The following is a 26,577-nucleotide window of genomic DNA, read 5'->3' on the forward strand; positions in this document are numbered from 1 at the left end:
CTTCCCCACATTTAAAGGAAAAATTCAATACTCTCTAACAACCACTGTACATTTCCGGCGGGGGTCTTTAAACTCACTGACTAACCACGTGTGTATTTATTTTATTTTTTTATTTTTGATAAACATTATAAGCTATAATGAATAATAATTATTATATCAACTTACCCATTCATTGTTTTAGGTGATATTTTTGTACGAATACATTTTAAAATTTCACGTTTTAATTTAAAATATCTTGTATTATATTTTTTTTTTAAATCATTTTCATCCACATAATCATCAATATGAGCAAACATGTTTTTATATTAATTTTTGGTTTTTTGATTTAAATTATAAATATTTTATTTTCATGAGAATAAATTAGAGTTTGAGTGTCTTTATCAATTTCAGTATCAGTTTGTTATTTTTTCGCTGATTATTTTTCTTTTTTTTTAAATAAATTTTCATTTATTTATAATAATATAATATAATATAATTTTTAATTATCACTTAACTCACAAATTAAAATAGGAATTAAATTTTTATTGAGACAAAAAAAAAATTGTTTTTAATTTGGTAAATAAAAATACAACAATGAGGATTATTTTTACGACAATTAGATTTGTTTTTTTTTACACTTTTAATGTAACACGAATGGTAGTTGTTTCATGACTGACGGTCACTTACAGAGCAGGGATAAATTCTTTTTGTTGTGACGTTGTTGTTACCAGGGAATAAATATATTGTGGTAGGAGAAATTCATAAAGGGACTTTCCTATGTATCATCTAGAAATAAAACTTTGACTTTCAAAAAAAAAAAAAATAATAATGCTTTGGTTTATTATAAACAGATTGTTAATTAAATCAAGATGATTCTTTGGAAATTAATTAAAACATTTAACTTTAATTTAATTTTATCGCTCATCGTGATGATTTAATTCTAGCTAAAATTTCTGAAGGTTATAACTTAGCGAAAATTTTTATAACTTGAGTGATTGAAATATTTTATATAATCATATTGGGATGACTGCCAAACATCAAGTCTAAAATTTAAAATAAAAAATTAAACGTCGATCGTATTTATTGATAAAAAATCAATTCAAATTTTATAAATTCAATTTTTTAGTTTATTTATAAAATAACTTGTCTAAAATTATGACTAGTGACCTCGAAAGTATATTTAAAACAAAATAAAATAAAATTCATAACCACGTCAAAAGAAAATAAATAGTTAATTAAGAATCACGTCAATATACTTGAAGCAAAGAATAATTATAAATCATTTCCGTTAAATATTCGTGTGATTATGTCAATTGATTGGATGACAAGATTTGATTGCCACACGTCCACGGCTTTTTCCAATGAGCAATAACATAATAACGACACTTCAACGTGTATTAAAAACAAGTCTTATGTCTACCTAATAACTGTACTTGATAAATTATTATACATAAAAAAATGGTCACAATTAAATATACTTGAAGGGAAGTCATTGTACTATGCCAGTTTTCGCATGTAGGTCTCAAATTTTTCGAAAAACGCTCAGCACAAAAAAGACTGAATAATTGACTGAAATTAAAATTAATGCTAGTTAAACGATTACAAATAAAAAAAAACTACTACTCGCTACTGATAATTGTTATCATTTAATATATATATGCTTCATCCATTATTACAGCTTATTACATCTACTTGGATTTTATTTTCCCCTTTTTTTTCGACAAATTACTACAAATGTTGATACACTTTTTAACAACTGGAATCATAAATGTATTTTTATTTTTATTTTTTTCTTGTATATTTAATAATTGATCTAGTTTTTCTATATTTTTTTAATTCTTTTAGATTGTCGGGCAAAGTAGTTTTTGACTGAATACGAAAGGCTATTCATGGCCAGATTTAGTGACACCATAGTTATTGGAATGTAGTCGAAAAACACAAGTACTACACCTACTACATCTTATACATAACGACAATGACTACACTATTTACTAGATTTCAACTACAATTTTAAGTTTCTTATTATTATCAATAGTGATACATATTGATAATAATAACTGTACTATAAGAGATTGACCTGCTATATTTATTTATTCATCAACAAACGTTTCGGTTGGAAATTCATATAGTGGATAATATTCAGGGGGTTTTGCTTTATATATTGTATTCCTAAATTTTCATAATTTTCCAGCTTTGCGTTTGTTGTTAAATAAATAAACAAAAAACTTAATATTTTAAATAAAAAAGTACAAATACTCCATAACTACACGTGACTACACCCAGAGTGACACCATGACCACACCAATGAATAGCCCTCCGATGAAATCAGCTTTTTTTATATACCTTTTTTGTATTTACACACATTTGAATTATTTTATTTTTCAATTACTTCTGTATTATTTTTTCAAATTATTATATTTTGATTCTCAATTTATTTATAAATTTTCGTTATGTTTGTGATTTTTTTTTTTAACTCTAACTGTATTCAATGAGTTCTTGAATATACTTCTTTTTTAATATACTTTGAATGTCTACAATAAATTCATTATTTTTATGATATATATATCTCACTGGGCCGTTGATAGTTTTTATAATTTAAATTTGTTTAAAAATTTTTTTTGCATTCTTAATTATCTTTACAGTTGTCAATTAATAATCATTCATTTATTTTTTTTTTCTTTTTATAAGAGTATTATCTTGAGGTAGTGTTTTAAAAGTATAAAAAAATTGTGTGTTCAAATTCATGATGATTTTATTGAATAAATAATTTTTCTTAGTATTTTTTTTAGTATTGTTATAATTAGAAATAAATATTTTCTACTAGATCATCATTCTGGTTACCACAATTAAACGAACAATATTTCATATTATCCAATAGCCTAAATACATTATAGGCTTTCAATTCAAAAGTTAATAAATAAATATAAATTTCATCAGTAAAATGATATTATTTATAAATTAATTTACTTATTATTTTTTCATTCTAGTAATAAACAATCATCATTATATTTTTTCAATATCATCATATTATAATTTTATAATACTAAAATTTAATTAATTATTTTTTTTATTATTGTAAAAAATAATAAAACAAATCAGCTATAAATTAACAGAGATTTTAAACCTTAATATAATGAAAGAAAAAAAAAAATTAAATAGATTTACTTTGACCAGCAAAGTGTCCATTTTCATTATAAATTTTTTTTTCTTTAAAAAACAATAAATAAATAAAATAAGTGTAAAATTGAATAAATTAATTGTGATAGTCTAGATGTAATTTTATGGATATGTTCCAATGGTATTTAACATTTACTATTGATTATTTCTATATTTATTTCAAAGTTATTATTGTGTTTTCCATGTGTACAGAAAAAATATAATGAGATTAATACTATCCAGTCAACATTATACTCATGACGAAGCATTCATCCATAATTCATACAGTTAAATTAACAATTTATTTTCGTTTATGTAATATCATCGTAATACTACTTCACTTATTACAACGCATAAAAGCATTTACACACCATTGATAATTTTAACAATTGTCATTTCTAAACAAGTTATCAATTTATTGATTAAATATACACACTGATGACAACACAAATGTTTTACATGAAAATCAATTTAAATAAATGAACATACTATTATATAATGTAATGTTATATTTTTTTTTTTTAAATAATAATCACGAGTATATATTGTTTTGTCGTCTGGAACATTTGTGTTATTGTATTAAGAGATTAGCATGAATTTCTACAAATTCTTTTGTTGTTAAAACTTGATTTAAAGTAGGCCACTCTTTCAGTAAATAATTTCTTAAATTATACATATTTTTATATATTACTATTTTTACAAAGTTATTTATAAATCAAAAAAAGATAATCCATTTTTATCAATATTAATACTTGAAATTTTACTCATGATAATATGACATTTTCACTTTTTTGTCTTTCTTTTTTTTAAGTTCTAATAACTCATTTTTTTTTTTTTTTTTCTACAATATACAATATACCTCAAATGTCAAATAAATGTTTTTTAAATATTAAATGTATTTATAAATACATAATATTTTTTTTTTTCAAATATTTATAAAATAATTTCAAGAGAGATAATTATTTTTTGCTATTTTTTATTACTATTATTAATTATATTAAATTTTTCTATTATTTATGAATTATTTTTAAATAATAATTTTTATATCAATTTACATAATTTATTAGGTCTTGGAAATGTTATATAATATTATCTATTTACACATAAAATGGCCATCGAACATTTTTGTCATTGTTGTTGCAGTGTAAACAAAATTAATAAAAAAAAAAAAAAAAACAAAATTAATACTTATATGAATGCTACTTATAATTATCATCATCATGGTAAAAATATTCAATTAAATTATTGTCCTCAGACTATTTATGTTAGCATGTTTTGTTTGTTTTTTTAAAAAACATAATTTTAATTTTTTGTGGCAAATAATTTATAAATCCATTAATATATTTTTTAAATTAACAATTATTCTATTTAATTAATTTTAAATATTATTTTAATTATAAATTTTATGTCATGTGCAAATCACCCTTTAATATTCTTGTAAATGTTTTTTTAAATTGTTGATTTGCCATTGCATAGCAAAATGGATTCATTGGACTATTAGCATAACATAAAAAATATGAAAACATATAAAGATGTTCATTTGTACATGGTCGATTTGAACAAAAACCTTCAACCAATGCTAATATATGATATGGTGTCCAACATGCAACAAATGCACCCAATATAAATGATATTGTACGAAATGCTTTTCTAGCACGATTTTCAGTTCTTGATTTTTGTCTACCAAATAATAAATCTTTTTTAGCTGTTTTAGCTTTTAATCTTTTACCAATTGATTTAACAAAATCACGTCTTGAACCACTACCACCTTCTTCATCATCATTATTATTTTTTTTACTTGATTGTCGTTTTGTATTAGAAATTGTTGTATCATTTGTTGTTGTTGTTGTTGTTATTATTTGTTGATTACTACTTGAAGATGTTTGTTGAACTGACATACTTAATTTTTCATCATTAATTTTATTATTAATAATTGTTGTTGAATCATTAACAGTTTTATTAACGACAGTTGTTATTGGTTGTAAATTTTTATTATTATCAGCTGTTTTTAATATAACTTCAGTGTTGACTTTGCTTACTGTGGGTGAAGTTTGTGATGCAGTATTAGTTTTATTTTTAACAAATACACAAGGTGAATTTGTTTGACATGATGCATGATTAACATTGGGATATATTACATTAGGATATGATTGTATTGTACCAGTTTGTTGTGCAGTTGCACGTATTAAAGCTGCTTGCAACAAACTAGTATTTAATCCAGTTTGACCAGTATGTGCCATTATTGGTGATGATGGAGCTGTTGATAATGGATTAGCAAGACTACAGGAAAATGAAGATGGTGGACTCTCGTATGATGGACTGGGTACGATCACAGAACTTTCATCCATATATCGAAAATCAGCACCATCAAGACCAGTCAATATATCGTACGTACCTTGTCCAATTGTTGATCTTGTTCTATCAATTGATGATGTTGTTGATGCACTATCTGAGCCTGGTGAACAACCACGAAATTGTGTTGGTGGTGGTATTATATTATTTTTTTGATTATTTAATATTTTATTACTATTATTACTATTGTTGTTGTTGTTGTTGTTACTATTATTATTACTATTGCTATTGTTATTATTATTATTACAATTATTGTTACTATTATCATTAGTAATATTATTATTATTATTACTATTTATATTTTTTTGCTCCAATTCAATATTATCAGTTGAACGTAATGATTGTTCAGGTGTTAAAGTACAACTTGATCTATCATATTCATGATTATTAATTTCATATTGTATTTCACTTTCAATAATACTAGTTTCTTGTATTTTTGGCAGTGTTTGATTTTTTGTAGCTGTTATATCTGGCAATGGACTTGTTGATAAAGGCTGTTTAGCATTTTGATTATTAGCTTCCATATTAACTGGTACCATACCATTTAAACGACCATTTGCTGAAAAATGTAATGCACCAGTTTGTACCATTAAACCAGCAAGTGTTGATTTTTTTTTAACACCACTTGTTGTTGGTGATGGTGATGTTAATGTTACTGTTGTTTTTGTTGTTGTTGTTGTTGGACCAACAGTACTTTCTTCATCTGAATCAAATGCTGGACTACTTGAACGTTCTGATTTTTCCATTTCTGATGTTAATTTATTAACATTATCTTTATTTTGATTTAAAGTTAATGTTGTTTTTTTATTTGGTGTTGTTGTTGTTGCTGATGCTGTTGTTTTTAAATTATTATTATCATTTTTATTATTATTATCTTGTGTATTAATATCAGTTGCAGCTGTTATAGTACCACCAATGGTACTATCAGTTGATGGTTTTTCAACACTTAATATTGAACTTTGAGTTTTTGATATACCAATACCAGCAGCACGTCCAGCCATACCAGACATTGCACCAGCACTTAATGCAACCATTGATTGCATTTTTCTTTGTTTAGCTTCACTTTTTTTTTGCATATCATATGCTGTTTTATATATACCACCATAAAGTATAAATAATACAACAAGTGTTGTCCAATAATAACCAATTATTAATGCTGTATTAAATACTGGATCTTTTAAAAATTGTACAGCACATTCATGTGGTTTTAAATCACGATAACCAATAAAATATTCCCATCCAAATATACTTGTAAAAAATAATAATGCTGGTATTATCCATGTTATTGTAACCATATAAATAACACGATTTTTAGTTCTCCAACTACGATATTTTGCTGCTATTTTAACTGAACAAAAACGATCAATTGTTATTAATAATACAGTATATTGTGATACTAAACAAACAGTATAATCAACTGATAACCAAAGATCACATAGTAATGGTCCTAAATTCCAAGATCCTTTTAATACATAAACTGTATAAAATGGCATTGATATTGATCCTAAACAAATAGAATTTAATTAAAATTTTTTTAATACACAAAATATAAAAATATAAAAATTTAAAATTTAATAAAAAATAGCAGTAACAATAATTTTATTGAAATTCATATTACCAATTAGCATATCTGTCGCAGCCAATGATGCAATAAAATAATTACTTGGCTGTCTAATTGTTCTGTCCACAATAAAAGCCAATAATACCAAGATGTTACCACAAATTGTTAACACTATACATACAGCCAAACCCATTCCAATAAGTATCGATTGCCAAAGTTCAAAAGGAGGAGGACTTTCAGTTGGGCCAAAGACATCATCTATTTTAAATATTCCAAAAAAAAAAAATTAGACAATGACAATAATTATAAATTAATAATTCAAGTAGTATAAATACTGAATAGTCAGCCAATCTGAAATCACCTTACACCTTATAGCTTGAATTTTGAAAAATTTTCTTTTCTTTTTTTTTTTTAAATATTTACTGATTTTAGCAACGTTAGGATTATATTTATTTGAATGAAATTTTAATTTACCTCTCGATGAATTAGTAGCATTGGTAAAATTATTTGACCAATCTGTGAGAAGTTCATTGTACTCGGCATTATACATTCGTGAATCAGTTGGATCAAGCCAAGAACCATTCAGTGGTGTACATTCAGCACTCAAAAGATCATAAACATAACGACAAACTTGTTTCGGTTGTTTTTGTAATTGCCTAAAAAATTTTTAAAAATAAAAATACATTAAATTTATTTTATTATTTATTTTAATATAAATTTTTTAATATACAATTTGTTAAAACTCGTTAACAATTTTTAGCATCTTTTATTTTGGTAAATTTTATGAACTTTTTTTTCGTCAAGTTTATTTTTGACAAGGAAAGTGAGTTTCATCAGAAGCAGATAGAAAATAGTAATAAAAAAAAAAATAATAACTGGAGACTCTCTGAGCGCTTATCACGGGGATATTGCGATACTTGAAAGTTCGTTATAACTAGAGTCTATTATAGCTACTCTCACGAGAATACAACGAGAAAAACAAATGACTGAAGGAATAAAATACCGACCCCAATGTATTTCCCGTTTGCACACTGTTTTAACAGTTAAAAAATGTATATCTATTTTTGTGTGTATGTATGGGTTCACACTATTTACAATTATATAATATGTATATGCACTGTGTATGCAAGTTATTGAGGTAGTATAGTGACACATGAGTGCACTGAGTCAAAGGCTGAATACATTCATTGAATACAATGAGCTTGAAATAAGCATGAATGGAAATACATTCAAGCTCTCGATGGTCTACCAACTACTCGCTATTTAAATTTTACCGTTATGTATTTTTCTTTAGTTTAATTTTTTTTTTTTTTTATTTTCTATTTGAATTATAAAAAATTGTTTAAAATATGTCAGGATAGATAATTCATTTTTTTTTTTAAATATGAAAGACAAGTTTAACGTGGAAATTTTTCTCAATATTAATATTTTATATTTATACAGTAAATATAAATAAACTGACAACTCAAAAAGGTATATAAATTTCATCTTGATCAAGTTTTATATTAATATAAATATAAAGTTAGTTAAATTAAACTGTCAGAGTATTATTCAATCTTTCGTTTAAAATAATATTTTAGCAATGTTGAAGTTTTTATTTATTTAAATAAAATTTTATATTACCTCTTGTAAATATTTTAATTTCAATTTTTTATTTTTTTTTAATTTGAAAATTTATAGATAGATTATGTTAATAAAAAAATGAACATATACTTTTATCAATTACTTATAAAAACTGGCGTTTAATTATATCAATATTTTTAAACTTTATTTTTGCACAGGTGGTGTATTTTTTTGTGTCTTGATTGATAACCAGTTTAATGTTTAAAAAATTAATTATTTTTTCAATTTAAACTATTTTCACTGTGCAGAATTTAATTTTTTTACTATTCTTCGAAAAATAATTTAAACAAATTAAATACAATTTCATAAATAAAATACTTAACAAACATCAAGTATATAGAATTAATAATTTTTTTTTAAATGAATTTTCATATTCATTATATGTATTTATATTTTGACACGTAAAATTTTCAACAAAAATTAAAATTCTGAATAAATATAAATTTAAATATATATAAAAAATAAAATAACATGAACGGATCAACAATATAAAAAAAAATGTTTTCTACAGTGTAAATTTTCATGTAAAAAAAAAAAAAAAAGAAAAGAATAAAATGTAAAGCTTAAACATGCAGCAATATTTTAAAATATATATCATGAAAATAAACGAGTAGAAAAATCCATACGATGAAAGACAGATAAAGGGATGATTTTATATATCCAGTATATATATAACGGCAAATATATTATACCACTACAAGTAGTACCTACTAGATATAATAAAAAAAAAAAAAAGCATTTCAAGAGGCAACAAGTACTCGGCAACATTCCAACGATCCGTAGAATTTTACAACTTTTTTTTCCTTCAATTATTATTATCATTTTTATTATTATAAAAGTTGTATTGTAATCAGTAAGTAAAGTATGAAACTGAGCAAAGTAACTTCTTGCTAAATATTGATTTTCACCCTCCATTTGTTTTCAAACTATTGTTGAATACATACTTGAAAAATGTGCTTTAATAATAATAAAAATAATAATAGTAATATGACAATATACAATAATTTTGTAATGCATTTATAATGTTTTTTTTTTTATTTATTAATAAACAAAAAATTTTTTTTTAATTGCAAAAAGTAGTACATATATTTTATATATTTTTTCTAAATATGAAAAAAAAAAAAATACTTTGAGGACTTGAGGTTGCTATTTTTTTTACTTATTTATTTTATTTATTTATTTTTTTTTTTTTATGTAATTTATTTGACCATAGCCCTCAGCTGATAGAGGGACTTTCTTGTCAAGTTTTTTTCTTTATTTTTTCTACCACAAAAATTTCAAGGGATATAACCCTCAGCACAATAGTTGTGAGAGTGTCAAGACTATCACTTCGATTCACACGATATAAAGAAAAAAAAAATTGTATATAAAAAAAAACATAAACTGAAAATATAAAAATAAAAAAAAAGACTACACATTTTCAGGTAGAATGATTTTTTTTTTCTTGTTTTATTTTGTTACGTTTTTTTTATTTTGACCTTTTTCTTTTGTCATCATTCTCTGAAGTAATCTAACTGGGTATGAAAGAAAAAAAAAAAATACTACCTTTGGGTACAAATAAATGATAATGGAATTTGTGTAAATGAAGCAAATATCATGGCAAAAAAAAAAAAATCTAAATAACAGTAGAATTAAAAATTATATTTTTAATTTTTACATTTTTTTTTTCTTCTATCTTTTAATTTGTTAAAGCTTTTGAATTTTATATATGCAATATAATTTATTCAACATTGGTTATTATTATTATTTTAAATAATACTGCACACTTTTACGTTAATTTGAATACTTTTTATTTTTTTATTCCATCTAGATAGGCAGACATGAGGCCGTCTCGAGTTGAAATGAAACATGAAAGTCAAAAAAGCTCTTATGTATTCAGTCAGTTCCGATCCTTTTTAGTTTTAAAAAATTCTGTGGTTTTTTTTAGTTTTTAGATACTTTTATTTATTTACTTTCTCAAACTTTATCTATATGTATATATATTTTTAAGAATTAATAATTAAAAAAATACATTTAATTTATTTTATGACTATCAGTAAATTACTTTATTTTTTTTTCTCATATTAGAAAAAAGTTTATGTGTGTTTTAAAAATCAATTTAACTTAAGTAGTTAATTATTTTTTAATATTTAATATTTGCCTGAGTATAATTAAATTTAAAATTTTACCAACACGCGATTATAAATGATTTTTTTTTAATTTCAAATTATCATTATTCTTTGCCAAGATTTTATAATAATGATTTTCATAATATTACACTTTTATTGGATATAAAGATCATATCGAGTAGTAAAAATTAATATTTCTTGACTGACTTTTTTCAAGGTTAAAAAAAAATATTAGAATATTTATCTTGATGTCCACGTAATAGTATTTTTTTTTTTTTCAAGTTAAATTGTGTAGGTCAATAAAATAAAGAAATTCAACTACTTTTGAGACAAGTCTTAAGACCAATGTTATCAAAGACCTTTATCGGAAATCACAAATGTCGATAAAAAAATTTTCAAACGTTGTTGAAAGGTTGAGGGAAAAAGGAAAAAAAAAAAGAACAAATCCTTTCACATGAAAAAGAGATGACAAAGTACAAAGAAAAAGTTGGGCTCTTTTTTTTTTTTTTAAGTGGTTTTTTTTCAGTGCAATGTTCTTTGAAAAAAATGTGGTCGTGGCATAACAAAAATATTATTATTTGATTAACTCCAAATAATATTATTATATTTTTCATTTGATTTAAATTTTTTTTTTTATTTTTATTCTAAATTTATGTGAAAAATTAAATAAAAGAAAAAATTATATTTTTAATAAATTTTGGTATATAATTTGCAATTTAAAAAATTATTAAAACATAATATTTTCAATATGATTTATCAGATTTATAGTCACTTGTATGCAAAGATAAATATTATAATTGATAAATTATTATTCATATATTTAAATAAATTTTTAAATAAATTTTGAAATAAATATAAATTGCATTAAAATATTATTATCTCGTGTACTTATAAATTAATCTAAAAATTGTCATTCATATAATATTTTATTTAATTGATACTTGAATATATAAAATTAATAACGATGATGAATAATTAAATTTATCCACTGTTGAGTATTGAAAGTAGCAAGGTTAACATCGATATGAAAACTTGAAAAAATACATTGATGATGAGAAAATATAAATCCCTCGAGGGAATTAAAAAAACTCAATGAATTTTACTGAAATCTATATTGTTAAAAATCACCACCTTTTTATGTTAATTAATATCTTTTTATTCTTTTTTCTTTTCATTGTCATCGACTACACGCATCACAAAAAATTCCAAAATTATATTTTTCAAAAGAATACAATCATTATTATAAAACTGACAGAAAAATATTATTTTATTTTCAATCTGTATTATTCTGAGCTTTGATAGTGTCAGTCATTATAAATTATTAATATAACAATTATAATATTTTTTAAATTAAATTTCTTCAATCTAAATGAATAAAATTTTAGTAATTTACCTCTCAAAATATTATATTGTATTTTATTAAAATTATTACTAAAATGTTTATCAATATTTTGGGTTAACAAAACAATAGTAATTTTTTTTTATTATTTAAATTAATATAGAATATATCGTGTGTTTCAGGATAACAAGAATGAGGTCAGCAGGAAAGTTGAAACTAAAAAGAAGAACGATCGATTGAGCCACAAGTGTTGCCCATCAAAATACAATGGTAAGTAGATTTTAAATTATTAACCATAGTCCCTCCAATAATTATTATCGAACCATTATAAAATTCTAAAGACGTTATTTATTTTACGTAGGTGAGCCAATAATTTTTTTAAATTCATTTTATTCCGTATAAATTAATTGATAAGAAATAAAAAATTTTGAATGTCACTGTGACCTTAAATACGAGACGGTTTAACAGGTGAAAGTCTAACTAGTTCAAGGACTCGATATAAAAAATATAATTTACTATTTTCATATATATTTATAATAAGCTATTTTTTATTTAATGATTTTTTCTTGAAATACAACATATTTTTTTGTTGTCAAAATATTATTTTTTATTTTGCTTGTCTATCTAGTAGTAGTTTATTATTTTTTAAAATAACTTTTAAATAATTCAATGTCATTTTATTTCATATAATACACAATTGTATTGTCAAGATTTTTAATTGAACAATGAGATTGAAGGATTTTAATTAGAGCATAATAGATTTTGTAAGATAGTTTTAATTTAAAAAGATTGATGTGCTTTGTGTTAATGAATAATAAATATAAAAAATAATTGAACAATGGGTCAATGGAAAATAACTGACTTTGATAAATTTTTCAAGGTTTTATCAACAACAAAAAAATTGAGATGGTACAATAAATACATGTATAAATACTTGATATATACCTATATATTTTTTTTTTTTCAATGATAATTATTCATACTCTATTAATTCGTAAATTGAAAAAAAAAAATTAATTATCCCTTTAAATATGACGAGAAATATCAGTGTGACTTGATAAAATGTGGTAGACCATCTTGTTACTATGAGCCAAATGGGGGTAGTTTTTAATTGGATTTTCCATCAACATGAAACAATTCACTTTGTTATTCAAGCTTGAATTTATAATTATTTATTATAGGACTTGTTTAATTTTATTTAACATGAATTTTAACTAAATTATACTACTTGTAATAATTATTTTCTTTATTAACAGTATTTAATGAAAAAATTTAAAGGCAGTCTAATTTTATATTTTTTATTCTTGTCGTTTGTCTAATGCAATTCAAGTGATAAAATCACTTTTCCATTTTACAGATATATTTTATTTTTTATTTAAAAAAAGGTAATGTTTTTTTTTTTTTTCGGATATTGGTTTGCAGTGGTTAAAGAAAAAGCCTGAAAGATTTTATTGATTATAGAAAAAGTGGTGGGTGTCGTTATAGTAAGGAGAAAAGACATAGGAAACTCTCGAGAGACTTGTTGAAAAGATTGAATGAGAATATCATATTTATTCTATATTTAATATGATATAAATACTGTGATTTCACAAACATTAAATTGTCATTATGTTTCAATTTTTTTTACTTTCATTAATTTAAATTAAATTGTTTTATATTTTTTCTACAATAATAATTACATAAAAAATATATAATAATATAGATTTCATGGGAATTGATGATATTATTTTGATGTAACAAGGTGAACATGATCCAAGGTTGTTAAAAAAAAACATTTCTTTCTGTCTCAAATTTATCTTCCGATGTTTTATTTTTTTTGTATCATTATTATGATCTTCACCAAGCAATTTTATTCTCAATGTAGCATAGAAAAAAACATGTATATTGCTTGATAAAATTTTCAAAAATATATATATGGAAAATTGGTTTAATTTTATATTTTTATATATTTTAAAGTTTTTGGTATTTTTTTGGCTGAATAGATTTTGTCATTTCCTTGTTTTATTTTTGTTTTCTTTAACCATTCAAATTGTGATGCGCTTGAGACTTGTTTAACAAGATCAAACGCGGTTAGAACATGGTCACCCGGTAAAGCAATATATTCAGTCATGCAGAAATCTCATCGGGTCAAAGTTGGCCTGGTCACTTTGGATGTCGATCAGCCTATCCGTAACAAGTGTATACAATTTACGAAATAATTATCTTACTATACTCAACTACAAATTACGTATACTTTTTTTATTATTTTGAATCAATATATTTTTATATAAAAAGTAGGATCAATCTGAAAATTAAGCTATACAATTTTAGTTTATATTAATGGCTTTTTTGAGGTTTTTTTATTTCATTTTTTTATTGCACAATCAAGTCGATGTTCAGCCAGTAGTTTTGAAAATGTTGTGCCCTGCAGGCACTAAGACTTCATCCATCTAGAAATTCTCATTTTCAACCTTTTCTATTTTTTATTTTTTTTTACTCTTTTCAACAAGATGATTCCACCAAGATTATTTCTATATTTGTTTCTTTTGAGTATTCGGCAAAGTAAGGAATAAAATTTTCAAATATATATCTGTGCATTTCAGTATGATGTTTTTTTTTTAGACATTTTTTTTTTAATACAAATAATATTGGATAAAAAATAATTATAAAAAATATCTTCATACAATAAGTAATAGATACTGAATAAATAAAATTAATTATATTTTTCTATCATTAAAAAATGGATTAATAAATTTTTATTTATAAACTTGTGGAAAAATTAATTAATTTTCTTTTTTCTTTTTATCTGTAAGCATGTGCTACGCTTGCATGAAACGTGTAATCTTATTATGAAATAAAAAAAAAAAATTACATCTTGACTTTCACAGATAGCTAGATACAAGCATATTGATGTTATTACTGTTTTCTACATTACTGTTTGTATCTCAGAGAATCTGCACTTATACACATATGTACATAGTAACCCAATTTGTGTCAGTGCTTCTAGATATTGAGGTTGAAAGCAACATATACTGAATTTGAAAACAAACAACTTTATATTACCCAAAAGAGAGCATGAAAATTGTATTTCATATTTTTCAATACTTGGAATACCAAATATTCATTTGTTTTAAAATAAATATATAAAAAACCCTACAATTTTTTGCCGTGAATTTTTTTTTACAAAATAAAATAAAACAATATTAATTTTACTCTCAACGAAAAAATAATAATAATAGCTTTAATTAATTAAATTTTTGTGAGGTGAATTAAAATTTTCTAGTCATGGTTTTATTTATATTTTTCTTTTATATACAATTTTAAATTGAGAAAGGGGTTTTTGAGTATACCGAGTAGATTTGTACCGCAACAGGCTGGAATATTGTTCGAGCCAAGTCAACTGATTTTTACTGGCAAAAGTCTTTGTAGATTCAGGTTATTCAAGCAAACAACAGTCACACTGATAACATTTAAGTTTTTTCATTGAATAACAACATCAATAAAATATACAATATTTTCCTTTGTCGAATTTTTTAACAAAACAAAAAATAATAATAATAAAAAATCTTAAAAAATATATTTTCATCAGTATTTTATTGTAAACCTTTAGAACTTGAAAAATAAAAAAAAAAAATGCTGTATTCTGGTGTTTAGATATTACCAATGATAATAACAAGTGTGTTAATGGACAGGAGTTGACCCTCGGCTTTGAAAAACCTCAACAAAGGGCAGTGGTGACCCACTGGAAAATTAAATGCCAATGCACAAGTGGTTACTATGTCAAAACCTTTTTAGCTATTACGGTTCTTCGTACTTTGGCCAAAAATTATCGATATATACAAACAATTTAATAAAAAATAAAAGTATTAATAAATCGAAAAAAAAACATTAACGAGTAAATAATTGTTTAATTGCAACGTGAATTTATGACTAGTATTAAAATTTAAATAATAATATAATCGAATACCAAAAATTATTAATAAAATTCATTTGCAAAAATTAATTTTACTAGAATATTTTTAAAATGATTTTCATTGCTAAAATAAAAAAAAATAGAAAAAGTAATTCATTTATTAATTTAAATATGTCAAGTGAATTTCGTGATAAATTTTGATAAATAAAAAATAGAAAAATAATTAAAACGTCAATATAAATATAGTTGTTTGAAGTATGTATACACAAAATAAAATTATATCGCGTGGTGAAGAATTACATTTAAACATGTTACAACAATTCAAATTGCATGCTGTTGCGTGATAATTTCATGTAGCATAGTTTACAATATTTTCTTTATTTTAATTTTTTTTTTAACACACTTTTTAAATCAAATAACTAGAAATAAAATATAATGTGTCACGGGATTTATAATTTTTATTTTCATATTGGCCAATGGCAAAACCTGCTTGCTGATAGTTTTCTACACCATATTAACTTGAAAAATCGATATATAGATTATACATAGATATGAAATTTTTTTAAATGGGTCAAGGATAAAATTTTGTTGAAATAAGATTATGTCAACTTTGATATTATAAAAAAATTTCCAACTTTGTTTTTTAATATTTCATATATCCTTTTGTTTAATTGTAGGATAAAAAATATTAAAAAAACAATAAGCCACGATAATTTAAATAAAACTTTGAACATGAATTTGCTTTTTTTTTTTTTATTAAAAAAATTTTTTATAACCACTTGGAGTGACCTGGTCAAATTCATGATATGAAACATCAATACATATAAAATGGTAGAAAAAATTTTTTAGTTTTTTTTTTTTATTTTTTTTCTACATACTTGTCATACAGGAATTTCCATAGAAAAAAAATCCCAACAAAATCATGAAAAAACTTGCAAAATAATATGATATATATTTAATAAAAAAAAAAAGCTTTATTTATTTATCGTTTGATAGATGGAATTTTAAAAATTTTTACACAAAATGCAGAGCAGCGAATTATTTTTCCTTTTCAAATTTAAAAAAAAATACAAAATAAAATATAACATAGTATTGATTAAAAAATTTTACTATTGAATAATTTGATCCGGTATACGTGATTATACCAATCGCCGGTAGATAATTGAAATGCGCATGACGCTTTTGATATACACATTTGACAATTAGCAAATTTTAATAACGTGACTGATCTGTGTGTTCATTTATCAGTTGATTGATGAAAATTGTCATATGAGTAGATTTATCGATTAATCATTGTTTTTATTACAACACTTGTATTTTATATTTGAACAAAGTTAAAAAATTTACCTCAAATTATTCTCGTGATATTATTATCAATAATCAAAAACAAAATTAATTTAAATAATTTATTATGTAGAATAAATAATAAGCTTATTATTTATTGTATTATCCTTTATTTATTGGACATTACAAAAATACTAATATTTATTGTAAAAAAAAATATTGAAAATCAAAAGACGTGTGGAAAATTATAAAGCAAAAAATTTTTAAAAGTTTAAATAATTTTTTTCACAATCAATAATTGTTGCACAGTATTTTTGTAATGTCCATTGAATAAAGGACATCTTTAAGAAGTAAAATATATTTTTTTTTTTCAATTTTCTACTGATGCATTACTTTATAACAATTATAAACGTTAAACATCTTGGGTCACACGCTCGTATTAGAATTAATATTTGATCATTTTTCTTTGGAAAAATTTTGGAATGAAAAATTAAAACATATTTCAAACAAGTCAAGCAGTATCACTTAATTTTTTTTTTATTTTTTCTATACATTACATTTAATTATTTTAATTTTAAAAATGAGGAGAGATTAAACTCACGTTACTCGCCATTTTGTCATGAAATCCGAGCCGATTGAGTAGACTGGTGTATCCGTACGATTGTCATCGGTCTCATTGAGACTGTTGATATCCGTCTCGTTGATAATTTCCATGTCAAATTTTTTTTTTCAGTCCCGCCACTTCTGAATTTAATGACTCTTCTTACCAAAAATATCAATAATTTTAAAACTCCTTACTTACATTCTCGTCTTCAAGTCATCAAGTCATACTGAAATAAAAAATAATTTCATTTATTTATTTATTAAATTTAAAAAAAATACAAATAAGCTGTAAGCTAAATAATATTTTTTAATTTTTTTTTTTTAATAAAACGTTGTTAATTATGGTTATATCCATGCATTGTTAAAATTTTTAAAACTACACCAGATTAAAATTAAAATAATATACATAACAAGAGAGCTTTATTTGTCTATGTTTGATTTAAAAAGTAGAAAAAAAATAAATTTAAAAAACATTAAGGTAGTTTTTTGAAAAAATAACGACTCCAATGAGATCAGCTTGACATTAGCTTGAAAGCTTTTTAAAGTCCATGCTTTTATATATATATATTTTTTTTCCTGCAAAACTTAATCCACATCCTCGTCAAATATATCCTTTATATTATCTCTTTTCAAATACTTTTAAAATTCATCTAATTTAATGGGAATTTTTTAAACTTTCATGTAAAATTTTCAATTTTTTAATTTACTTGAAAAAATTTATATCAAATGAAAATTGAATTTTTTTTATTCATATACAATTAAAAATAAATGATAAATATTTATTTATTTTTTTTATAATTTATCTTGTGCTTGGGTATTTCAAGTTTGTTCTTGTTTCGATCATCTACCCTCTTTTTTTTTTTACCCTTCACAATTGCCGCATTTTGCTCTTAAACAACTCATTCTCATCTCATCAGCCGAGAGTTATCAACCAAGAGCCGACTCAATGAGTTTTTTTATATTCGCTTTTTATATACTCCCTTAACTTTATCATTTTCAAAAATCACACATTTGAAAAAAAAAAAAACACTTTTTCCAAGTTTATTTTGTCGTTTTATAAAATGTGGATTTTTCTTACGCGATTATTATTTATTTTTTCTTTTTTCACCCTCTTCATCAGTGACCCCATCATCGGTTGTTGAATGGATCGACACATTAGTATATCTTTTGTGATAAAAAAAAAAAAAATAAAAATAAAAAAGTTTCAGTGACATAAAAATGAAACTGAATAAAAATTTTTTCTCATGAATAGTATGTTTCCTTCCGCATTTGACTTTAACCTTATCATATTTTAGAACTTTTTTTTTTTTATTTCGCTCTGTATAAAGGTTCAAGTAAATCTACAATATTTTTTAGTTTTATTTTTTTTTTTTTCATTGCATATTTTAATATGAAAAAATAATAACAAATGTATTTAAAAAAAAAAAAAATTGATACAGTGTTAATTACATTTTTGATACGTGCTAATTAACCATTGTTAAATAATTGGAGAAATTATAAATTCGATAAATTGAAATTTGATTGTAAAAAGGTGCAAATTTTCCTAATTATATATAAATCTTTAAAATCTGTCAATCAACATTCAACAGCAACGACCAAATGATTAAAAGATCAATTACCTTTCACACATTGATAAAAAGGAAAAAAATATATATAAATATTTCAAAAAGTAAAAAAAAAAAATCGATATAACATGCGAAATCCATTGGCTTTTTCGTATAAATTTTTTCCAATGAAAAACTCACTTCAACTCGTTCTGCATTCATTAGTGATGAATAAAAGTAGGTCAGTTTTTTGATCAAATGATTTTCAGTCATTGAATGTTAACTTTAGCATATTACATAAAATCCATTAAATTCAAAAAATAATACATTTAATTTTCATTTTAAATAATACATTAAAATTTATATAAAAATAATTTTTTTTTTTTTTTTTTTTCTTATATAATTTAATTTTAAATTTAAATTGGTATTTCAAGTTTTTAAATTGATGGTTAACTTTTTTTTTTGTATAAATATTTACAAGTAACTATCAATGGCATTGACAATATATTTTTTTTTTGTTGCCTAGAGTTATTTCTGATAAAAAAAAACTGGAGAATTAAAAAGAAAAATAAATTAATGACTTGGTAAAGACAAAAATTAAATATAAAATAAATTAAATTCATTATTAGATTAAGTTGAAAAAGTCAATTATCGTTTTTATTTATATATTTATTTGTTATCGCATTTTTTTAAGATTTTCTTATTTTTATTTACCAAGAATCAGTAATGACTTTTATGCAGTTACCGCTTCCGATTTGATAAAAAAAAAGTTGATGTTTCAAGTTTTTTTAGTAAGAAAAAATAAATCAGAAGTACAAGTAATTTTGTTAAAAATTAAATTTCTTGCAATTAAATTTATTGTTAATAAGCATTTATTATTTTTTTTTTTTTAAACTTTATATTATAAAATTTAACTTACCAGTTGTTGAGGAATTTAATAATGCAATAATGTTATTTATCTATGTCAATTTTTAAATATATTTATCTTTTTTAAAATAAACAAATTACATGTTTATGTAAATGAAAAAAAAACACCCATTCAAGTCACGTAAAATGAAAAAAATACTGGAAAATATAAAGAATAAAAAATCATGTATTTTTATATTGTTAAAAAAAAAAAGAAAAAACAAAAACTGCAAAACGTATTTAAGTTTAGAAAAAAATCTCAAAAAGCTTTTGAGATTTTTTTACAGAGATACGATTGTTTGGATTATTTCAACAAAAAAAAAATCAAGATATTCACGTGCAGAAAAAAAATTACATCGATCGATATACATGAAAAATAAATATATTGTTTTTTAAGGACTTTCATGAAAAAAAAAAATTGCTAAAGATCCATGAGAATTTCATCTCTTGAAAAATTAAAAATACGAGTTAAAAAAAAGTTTGATTAAAAAACAACTTATTAATAATTATTATGAAAAAAAAAAAATACTGTCATCTAAACTGGTATTTTTTATATTTTTTTTTCAAACAAAAACATATTGTTAAATAAAAACAGTTGAAAAAAATATCTTGCCAATTGTGATGATAAAAAATGATACTATTTATTTTATTTTTTGTAGCGAATAAATTTCAACACTAACCTTCAACACTGGTGAATAAAAAAAAAATAAAAAATAGTAAAATTTTTTATTATTAGAATGGTTATATTTTTTTCATTCTCAAATTTTCATTTCAACAATTTCTAATGATTATTTTCCATAATTATAATGAAAAAATGTTTATTGAATTTCATTGACATTTCGTACATGCAGTATTTGACCGTTGACAATCTAAACTATTTATATTATATATGAGAATACGAGGAAAAAGATAAACATATATTTATCTGAAGCATTATTTAATATGCTGGTATAATCCTTATCTTGAAGTCATGACATGCAAGCTTTTTCATATAACGAAAAGCTTATTTAAACATTTCAGTTATTTGAAAAAAAAAAACAGCGTTTTTTAAACAAATATTGATATGAGACTTTATTTTATAAAAAAATAAACAAATAAATAAATAAGAGCAAGTATTATTTACAGTGAAGAAAATAAAATAACTATGACAGTAAAAATTTATAAAATTTATAAAAATTATTTTTTTATCTATCTATCAACTCGTTATTATTATTATTTTTCACCTTTAATGTAAAATTAATTACTTTATAAATAATTTCAACTGATATTAATATTTTTTTTTTTCTAATTTCTTTTTTTACATTATAAATTTTAACAACAATAAAAAAAAAAAATTCTAAATCACTATTATAATTTTTAATAAAATTAAATCAACAAAAGCTTTCAATTGTTTTTCATATGCAAAAATTATTCGATTAAAAAACAAGCTTACTCATCGATAAAATCTATAATAAAATTAAAAAAAAAAATTACAAATTGTTGTATCGTTAATAGTGACATGAATATTGAAAAAAAAAAAAAAATTTCTTTTCTGCTTACTTGAATTTTAATTTTTGCTCACGTTTTAGCACTAATTTAATTATTAAAATTCATATATATCAATTCTTGGAATCGCAATCATAAATACACAATTAAAATTCACTCGATATAAAAAACCGAAATAATTTACATGTGTTGATAAATATTTGTACACAATTTAAGCACTAATTATTTTTTGTCTTAACTTTACCCTTTCGTGTGTATCATCGATTGTACCCTGTTAAATGCCAACTCTTATTTCAACAACGAATAAATGTATATTTTTTTATTATTTTTCTCATGCAATTCGTTTGTTACAAAGTTATAATATCCACTTTGCTTAAATATAAAATAAATTTCATTGAAATACAATGCTTAATTACTTTGAAATAACTTTTTTTCTACGTTTTAAATTTTTGCTTGTTTTTTTTTCATTTTCTACCCACAATTGTAAGTAACTGAATAACTTTTCATCTTCTTTTGATTTATTTCAAGTTAACTTGCTTTATTTCTTTAATCAAACAAACGTAATTTATATTATTTTAAATAATTTTAAGTTTTTTTTTATATTTATCATTATATTTATTTGTTAGGAGAAAAATAATAAGTATATAAATTAGGTCACGATGTTAATTCATATATAGAGTATACATATTTTTTCTTTTTATATACATTGTTGAAATATCTGAAAAATAGTACATATTGTGGGTAAAAATTGTTGGCATGTTTTTATGTCAGGTTTATTTTCATCATGCTACAGGTATCGCTCTCGTAAGTTTTATATAATAATAAAAAAAAGTTGATGCATGTTTTAGTTCACAATAAATATGCCTATGTTATGTATCAATATACATGACGATATTTATTTCATATAGCCAACATTTGCCATCGAGTTTTTTTTTTTTTTTCTTTTTTTTATATACAAAAAGCGTGAACAATTATTTGTGTCGTAAAGTGCACAGCAGCATATAGTTTTAAAGATGAATAAGCACGATAATAATACAAAGTGCTTGAATACTTTAGAAATTCTATAATAATAATTAAAAAAATATATATATAAATTAAATAAGTTGAAAAATCAATTTCGCGTTATTTAAATGGGTCTCTAGATGATTATTTCTTTTATGATAAATATTTTAAGGCTACTTTAATTGATTGAAATATTATCGTTTGATATAATTTAAAAAAATATCATTATTACGGTGGTTATAGATTTTATTATGCAACGTCTATGCTGTATTTAATTAATTAATAATTGTATGACTAAATAACTCGGTCACAATATCCTCGAATAAATATTCTACATCTTGAGTTATTAAAAATATATATATTTTTTGATACATGACGGTTTCAAAGCTTATTACGTGACTCAATGTCAGATAGTGTCAAAAAGAAATATAAAAAGTATTTTATACATCAAAAAAGGGCTTAGTACAACCATGAAATTGGCAATCGTAACCTTCTAAAATAATAATAATAATATGAACTAAAGGACTCGATCGATGCTCATCGATCTGTAAAAGAAAAAAATAACGAAGGTCTTTGTCAAAAGATAAATAAATAAATAAATCTCTTTCTCATAAATCATTAAATTTTTTACAAAATACAAGTTTTCTTTGATTTTTTATTTAATTAAATTATTGAAATAATATATTATTAAATTTTATTGGAAATTTTTTTCAAATTATTTTTTGTTACCAAGCGAAACAAGGTGGAATGAAAAAATTACTAAATAAATAAATAAATAAATTATTCAATACAACAATTGTCTGTATAAAAAAATAAAAAAATTGAAAATATTCTATTTCAATTGAACAAACAAGGATTTTTATTATTATTATTAATTTTTTTTTGTATGCCCCACTTTTATTTTTATTCTCAATAGAAAAAAAAAATAACTTTTTTTCATAAAATTAAACAAAAAAGTTTTTATTATATGTTATTATTTCCAACAGTTGTACCAATTTCACAACTCATGCAATATAAAAAAAAAATTCACACGTATATATATTATGATTAAAATTAACTGCTTAAAGTATTTGGCTGAAAGTTCTTTAAATGGATCACATACAATCCAAAAAAAAAAAATAACCCATGTGCTTGAAAACATAAACCATAATTAAATTTAACAAAATAAAAAAAGAACCCTTGAAAGGATCAGTGTCAAATTATTTTATTTGATTCATCAATCATCATTAAACATGAATCAAAATAAATAAAAATTTAATGTAATTATGATTAAGAGGTGAGAATGGTATTGTTGAATTTTATTCATGACATGCATAAATTATAAAATATATTGATTATTAATCAGTTATTAATTATCTCATCAAAATCAAATATTTTTTCATAAAATTGTATGTCACATTTTCATCAAATTTACGCAAAACCAAATTTAATCATATTAAATTTTGATCGCGTGTCAAAAATTTACCAAAATCGTTTATTCATTTTAACCACAAATTTTCATGCAACAGCAGTGGTATGACCAAAGGTCACGAAAAAAAAAAAAAAATTAAAAATTATTTTAAAAAAATTTTATCTTACCTTTCACAAGTAGAGATATTAAAATTTTATATTTTTTTTTAATCTTCAACCATGTGTTAATTGATAAATTGATTGAATTGTTGAAAAAAAAATTTTTTTTTTAGTTCTAATTTTACTTAGGTCACAACAAGTGATGCTAACCAATATTTGGTCAGCCGCAAAAAGTCCTGACACAGTTGAACACTGAACTTGTTTATTAAATTTAATTTTCACCTAAATTATATCTTTATTTTTTTATTTCAATAAAGAATATACATTGTTTTATTTTTTTTTAATTTTTACATTTACTAGATTACATCTAGTAATTATATATTTTTTTAAATAAATAAAATAAAAAAAAATTTCTTTCTATTATTTTATGAATTTTAAATAAATTATTAAGATGAAATTTTTTTTTTATTATGGCATAAATAAAGCAATGATTTGATTAAGTATTTTCGATGTGCATTTACCGATAGTTTATATCGTATTATCACTCAACGAATTTTTTTTTTTTTTTTTTTTCAATGGTGCGACAGACACGCGGCGAGAATTGAAGTGAGCGCCAGGCTAAAAGCAAAGTCGACCAGATATAGATGATTTTGCGCTTGCGCATATTAACAATAACAATGGTGGTGGATTTTTTTTTTTTTTTTAAATTTGTATATACACAACGACAACCCTTGCTAAAACGACCACCACTAATATCACAATTTTTTTTCCACCTCTTTTTCATCAGCTACTCTATTTGCACTATTATTATTTGTTTTATTTTTTTTTATTTTCATCACTTTTGGCCATCATTTATTTTCGATAATATAATCCATCATCGCGCTTCTTTACTTTATTATGGTAAAAAAAAAAAATATTCATCGTTTATCGACTTGATTATGTTAAAGTCGATCAAATTACTCGTTTTAACAGAGAGCAAATATTTTCTCAACAAGTGATGATTTATACATATTTTCTTGTTTATTTTTTCATTCAACAAGATGTATATAAGAAAAGTATATATAATTTAAATAAAAATAGTACAATTTATTTATCATTAAATTTTTTTATTAATAAATAAATAAATAAATTGATGAGAATGATGAATTTTTTTGTTCACAGTGTTAATATTAAATATTTTTCTCATGTTTATTATTTTATTTATTTAATTACAATATTAATATAAATTATTTTAATAATTTAAAATTGTTTTATTGAATGACGAATTGGACTAGTTTAAAGTTTTGAAATATATTAACTATTTAGGGGTACAGGGTTAAGGGGAATTATAATTAACGCTCCAGGCGACATTATGACGTACTGATGTTTGTAGTTCATTCATTTGAGAATATTAACCAAAACATGAGATAGACTACAAAGTGTAGGTCATCATAACTCGAGGTAGGTCATGTCACAATGGTTATTGTATTAAAATACATATTAAATACAAACATTGACATGTTAAATATATATTTTTATTTTTTTATAAATATAAAAGTTAAATAAATTTAAAAAAAAATAAACAAAGGTAAGTATTTAATAATTATCGATTAAATAGATATAAACATAAATTTATAAATTAACATTTAGATTTATAAATAAATATGAATGTTTTAATTTAAATCCTTGTTTAATAATAAATCATTTAATTATTTTTTTCATTTATTTTTAACAAGGATACTCAAAAGCCTTGAATATATATTTAAAACTTTTTGAAATTTATCAATATTTATTTTAAAATATTTAAAGATAAATAAGGATTAAAAAAAATTAAATTTACTTTATAAATTGACGGTATTGTCAATGAAATATAAATAATTGCATAAAATATTTGTCTTTTTCTTAAATTCAGTTACAAATTAATTGTGAGTTTAAATATAAAAAGTTAAATAAAATTAATAAGAAAAAAAAAAAAAAAGTTAATTAAACAGGTTTTTATTTTATTTTTTTCATTTATTTTTAGATTTACTTCTTTTATAATAAAAATAAAATAAAAGCTTGATGTACTTTCTTTGTATTGTCGTCAAGTTGAGAGATACATTGAAGAAGATTTCAATTCTTGGTGTGTAGTCGATAATACGATTCGACGCCAACGGCATTACAAATGTGTATTACACTCTTTCAAATACATATTCTCATATGACATAAAGTGGAAAATATATATTGAAAATAATAGTCACATTTAAATATATATA

The 26,577-nt window shown here is 22.3% G+C and overlaps 1 protein-coding gene across 3 annotated transcripts; it reads right to left on the bottom strand.

Annotated features, from left to right (window-relative positions):
- Positions 1-1,642: 1,642 nt before the first annotated feature.
- Positions 1,643-24,951, bottom strand: LOC122850034 (muscarinic acetylcholine receptor gar-2). Of its 3 annotated transcripts, XM_044149001.1 has the most exons (6): positions 24,413-24,946; positions 17,896-18,124; positions 7,523-7,704; positions 7,106-7,306; positions 5,531-6,991; positions 3,960-5,173 (listed from the first exon to the last, which is right to left on the bottom strand). In XM_044149001.1, the coding sequence occupies exons 2-6, from the start codon at positions 18,006-18,008 to the stop codon at positions 4,539-4,541; spliced, it is 2,592 nt and encodes an 863-aa protein (XP_044004936.1). In that variant the 5' UTR covers positions 18,009-18,124; positions 24,413-24,946; the 3' UTR covers positions 3,960-4,538. The 3 variants fall into 3 exon arrangements, with proteins under 3 accessions (XP_044004934.1, XP_044004935.1, XP_044004936.1); XM_044148999.1 differs by having other exon boundaries at positions 1,643-6,991; positions 24,413-24,951; XM_044149000.1 differs by having other exon boundaries at positions 1,643-6,991; positions 17,905-18,124.
- Positions 24,952-26,577: the final 1,626 nt, after the last annotated feature.

The sequence above is a fragment of the Aphidius gifuensis genome, linkage group LG2 (assembly GCF_014905175.1).
Source record: "Aphidius gifuensis isolate YNYX2018 linkage group LG2, ASM1490517v1, whole genome shotgun sequence".
Taxonomy (NCBI): Eukaryota; Metazoa; Arthropoda; class Insecta; order Hymenoptera; family Braconidae; genus Aphidius; species Aphidius gifuensis.

Excerpts from the sequence above, each read along its gene's own strand:
- LOC122850034 (XM_044148999.1), bottom strand. The coding sequence starts at position 18,008 with ATGGAAATTATCAACGAGACGGATATCAACAGTCTCAATGAGACCGAT. Across the intron at positions 7,705-17,895 it reads ATGACAAAATGGCGAGTAAC|GCAATTACAAAAACAACCGA; the intron begins GTGAGTTTAATC and ends AAAATTTTTTAG. Across the intron at positions 7,307-7,522 it reads TGCTACTAATTCATCGAGAG|ATGATGTCTTTGGCCCAACT; the intron begins GTAAATTAAAAT and ends TATTTAAAATAG.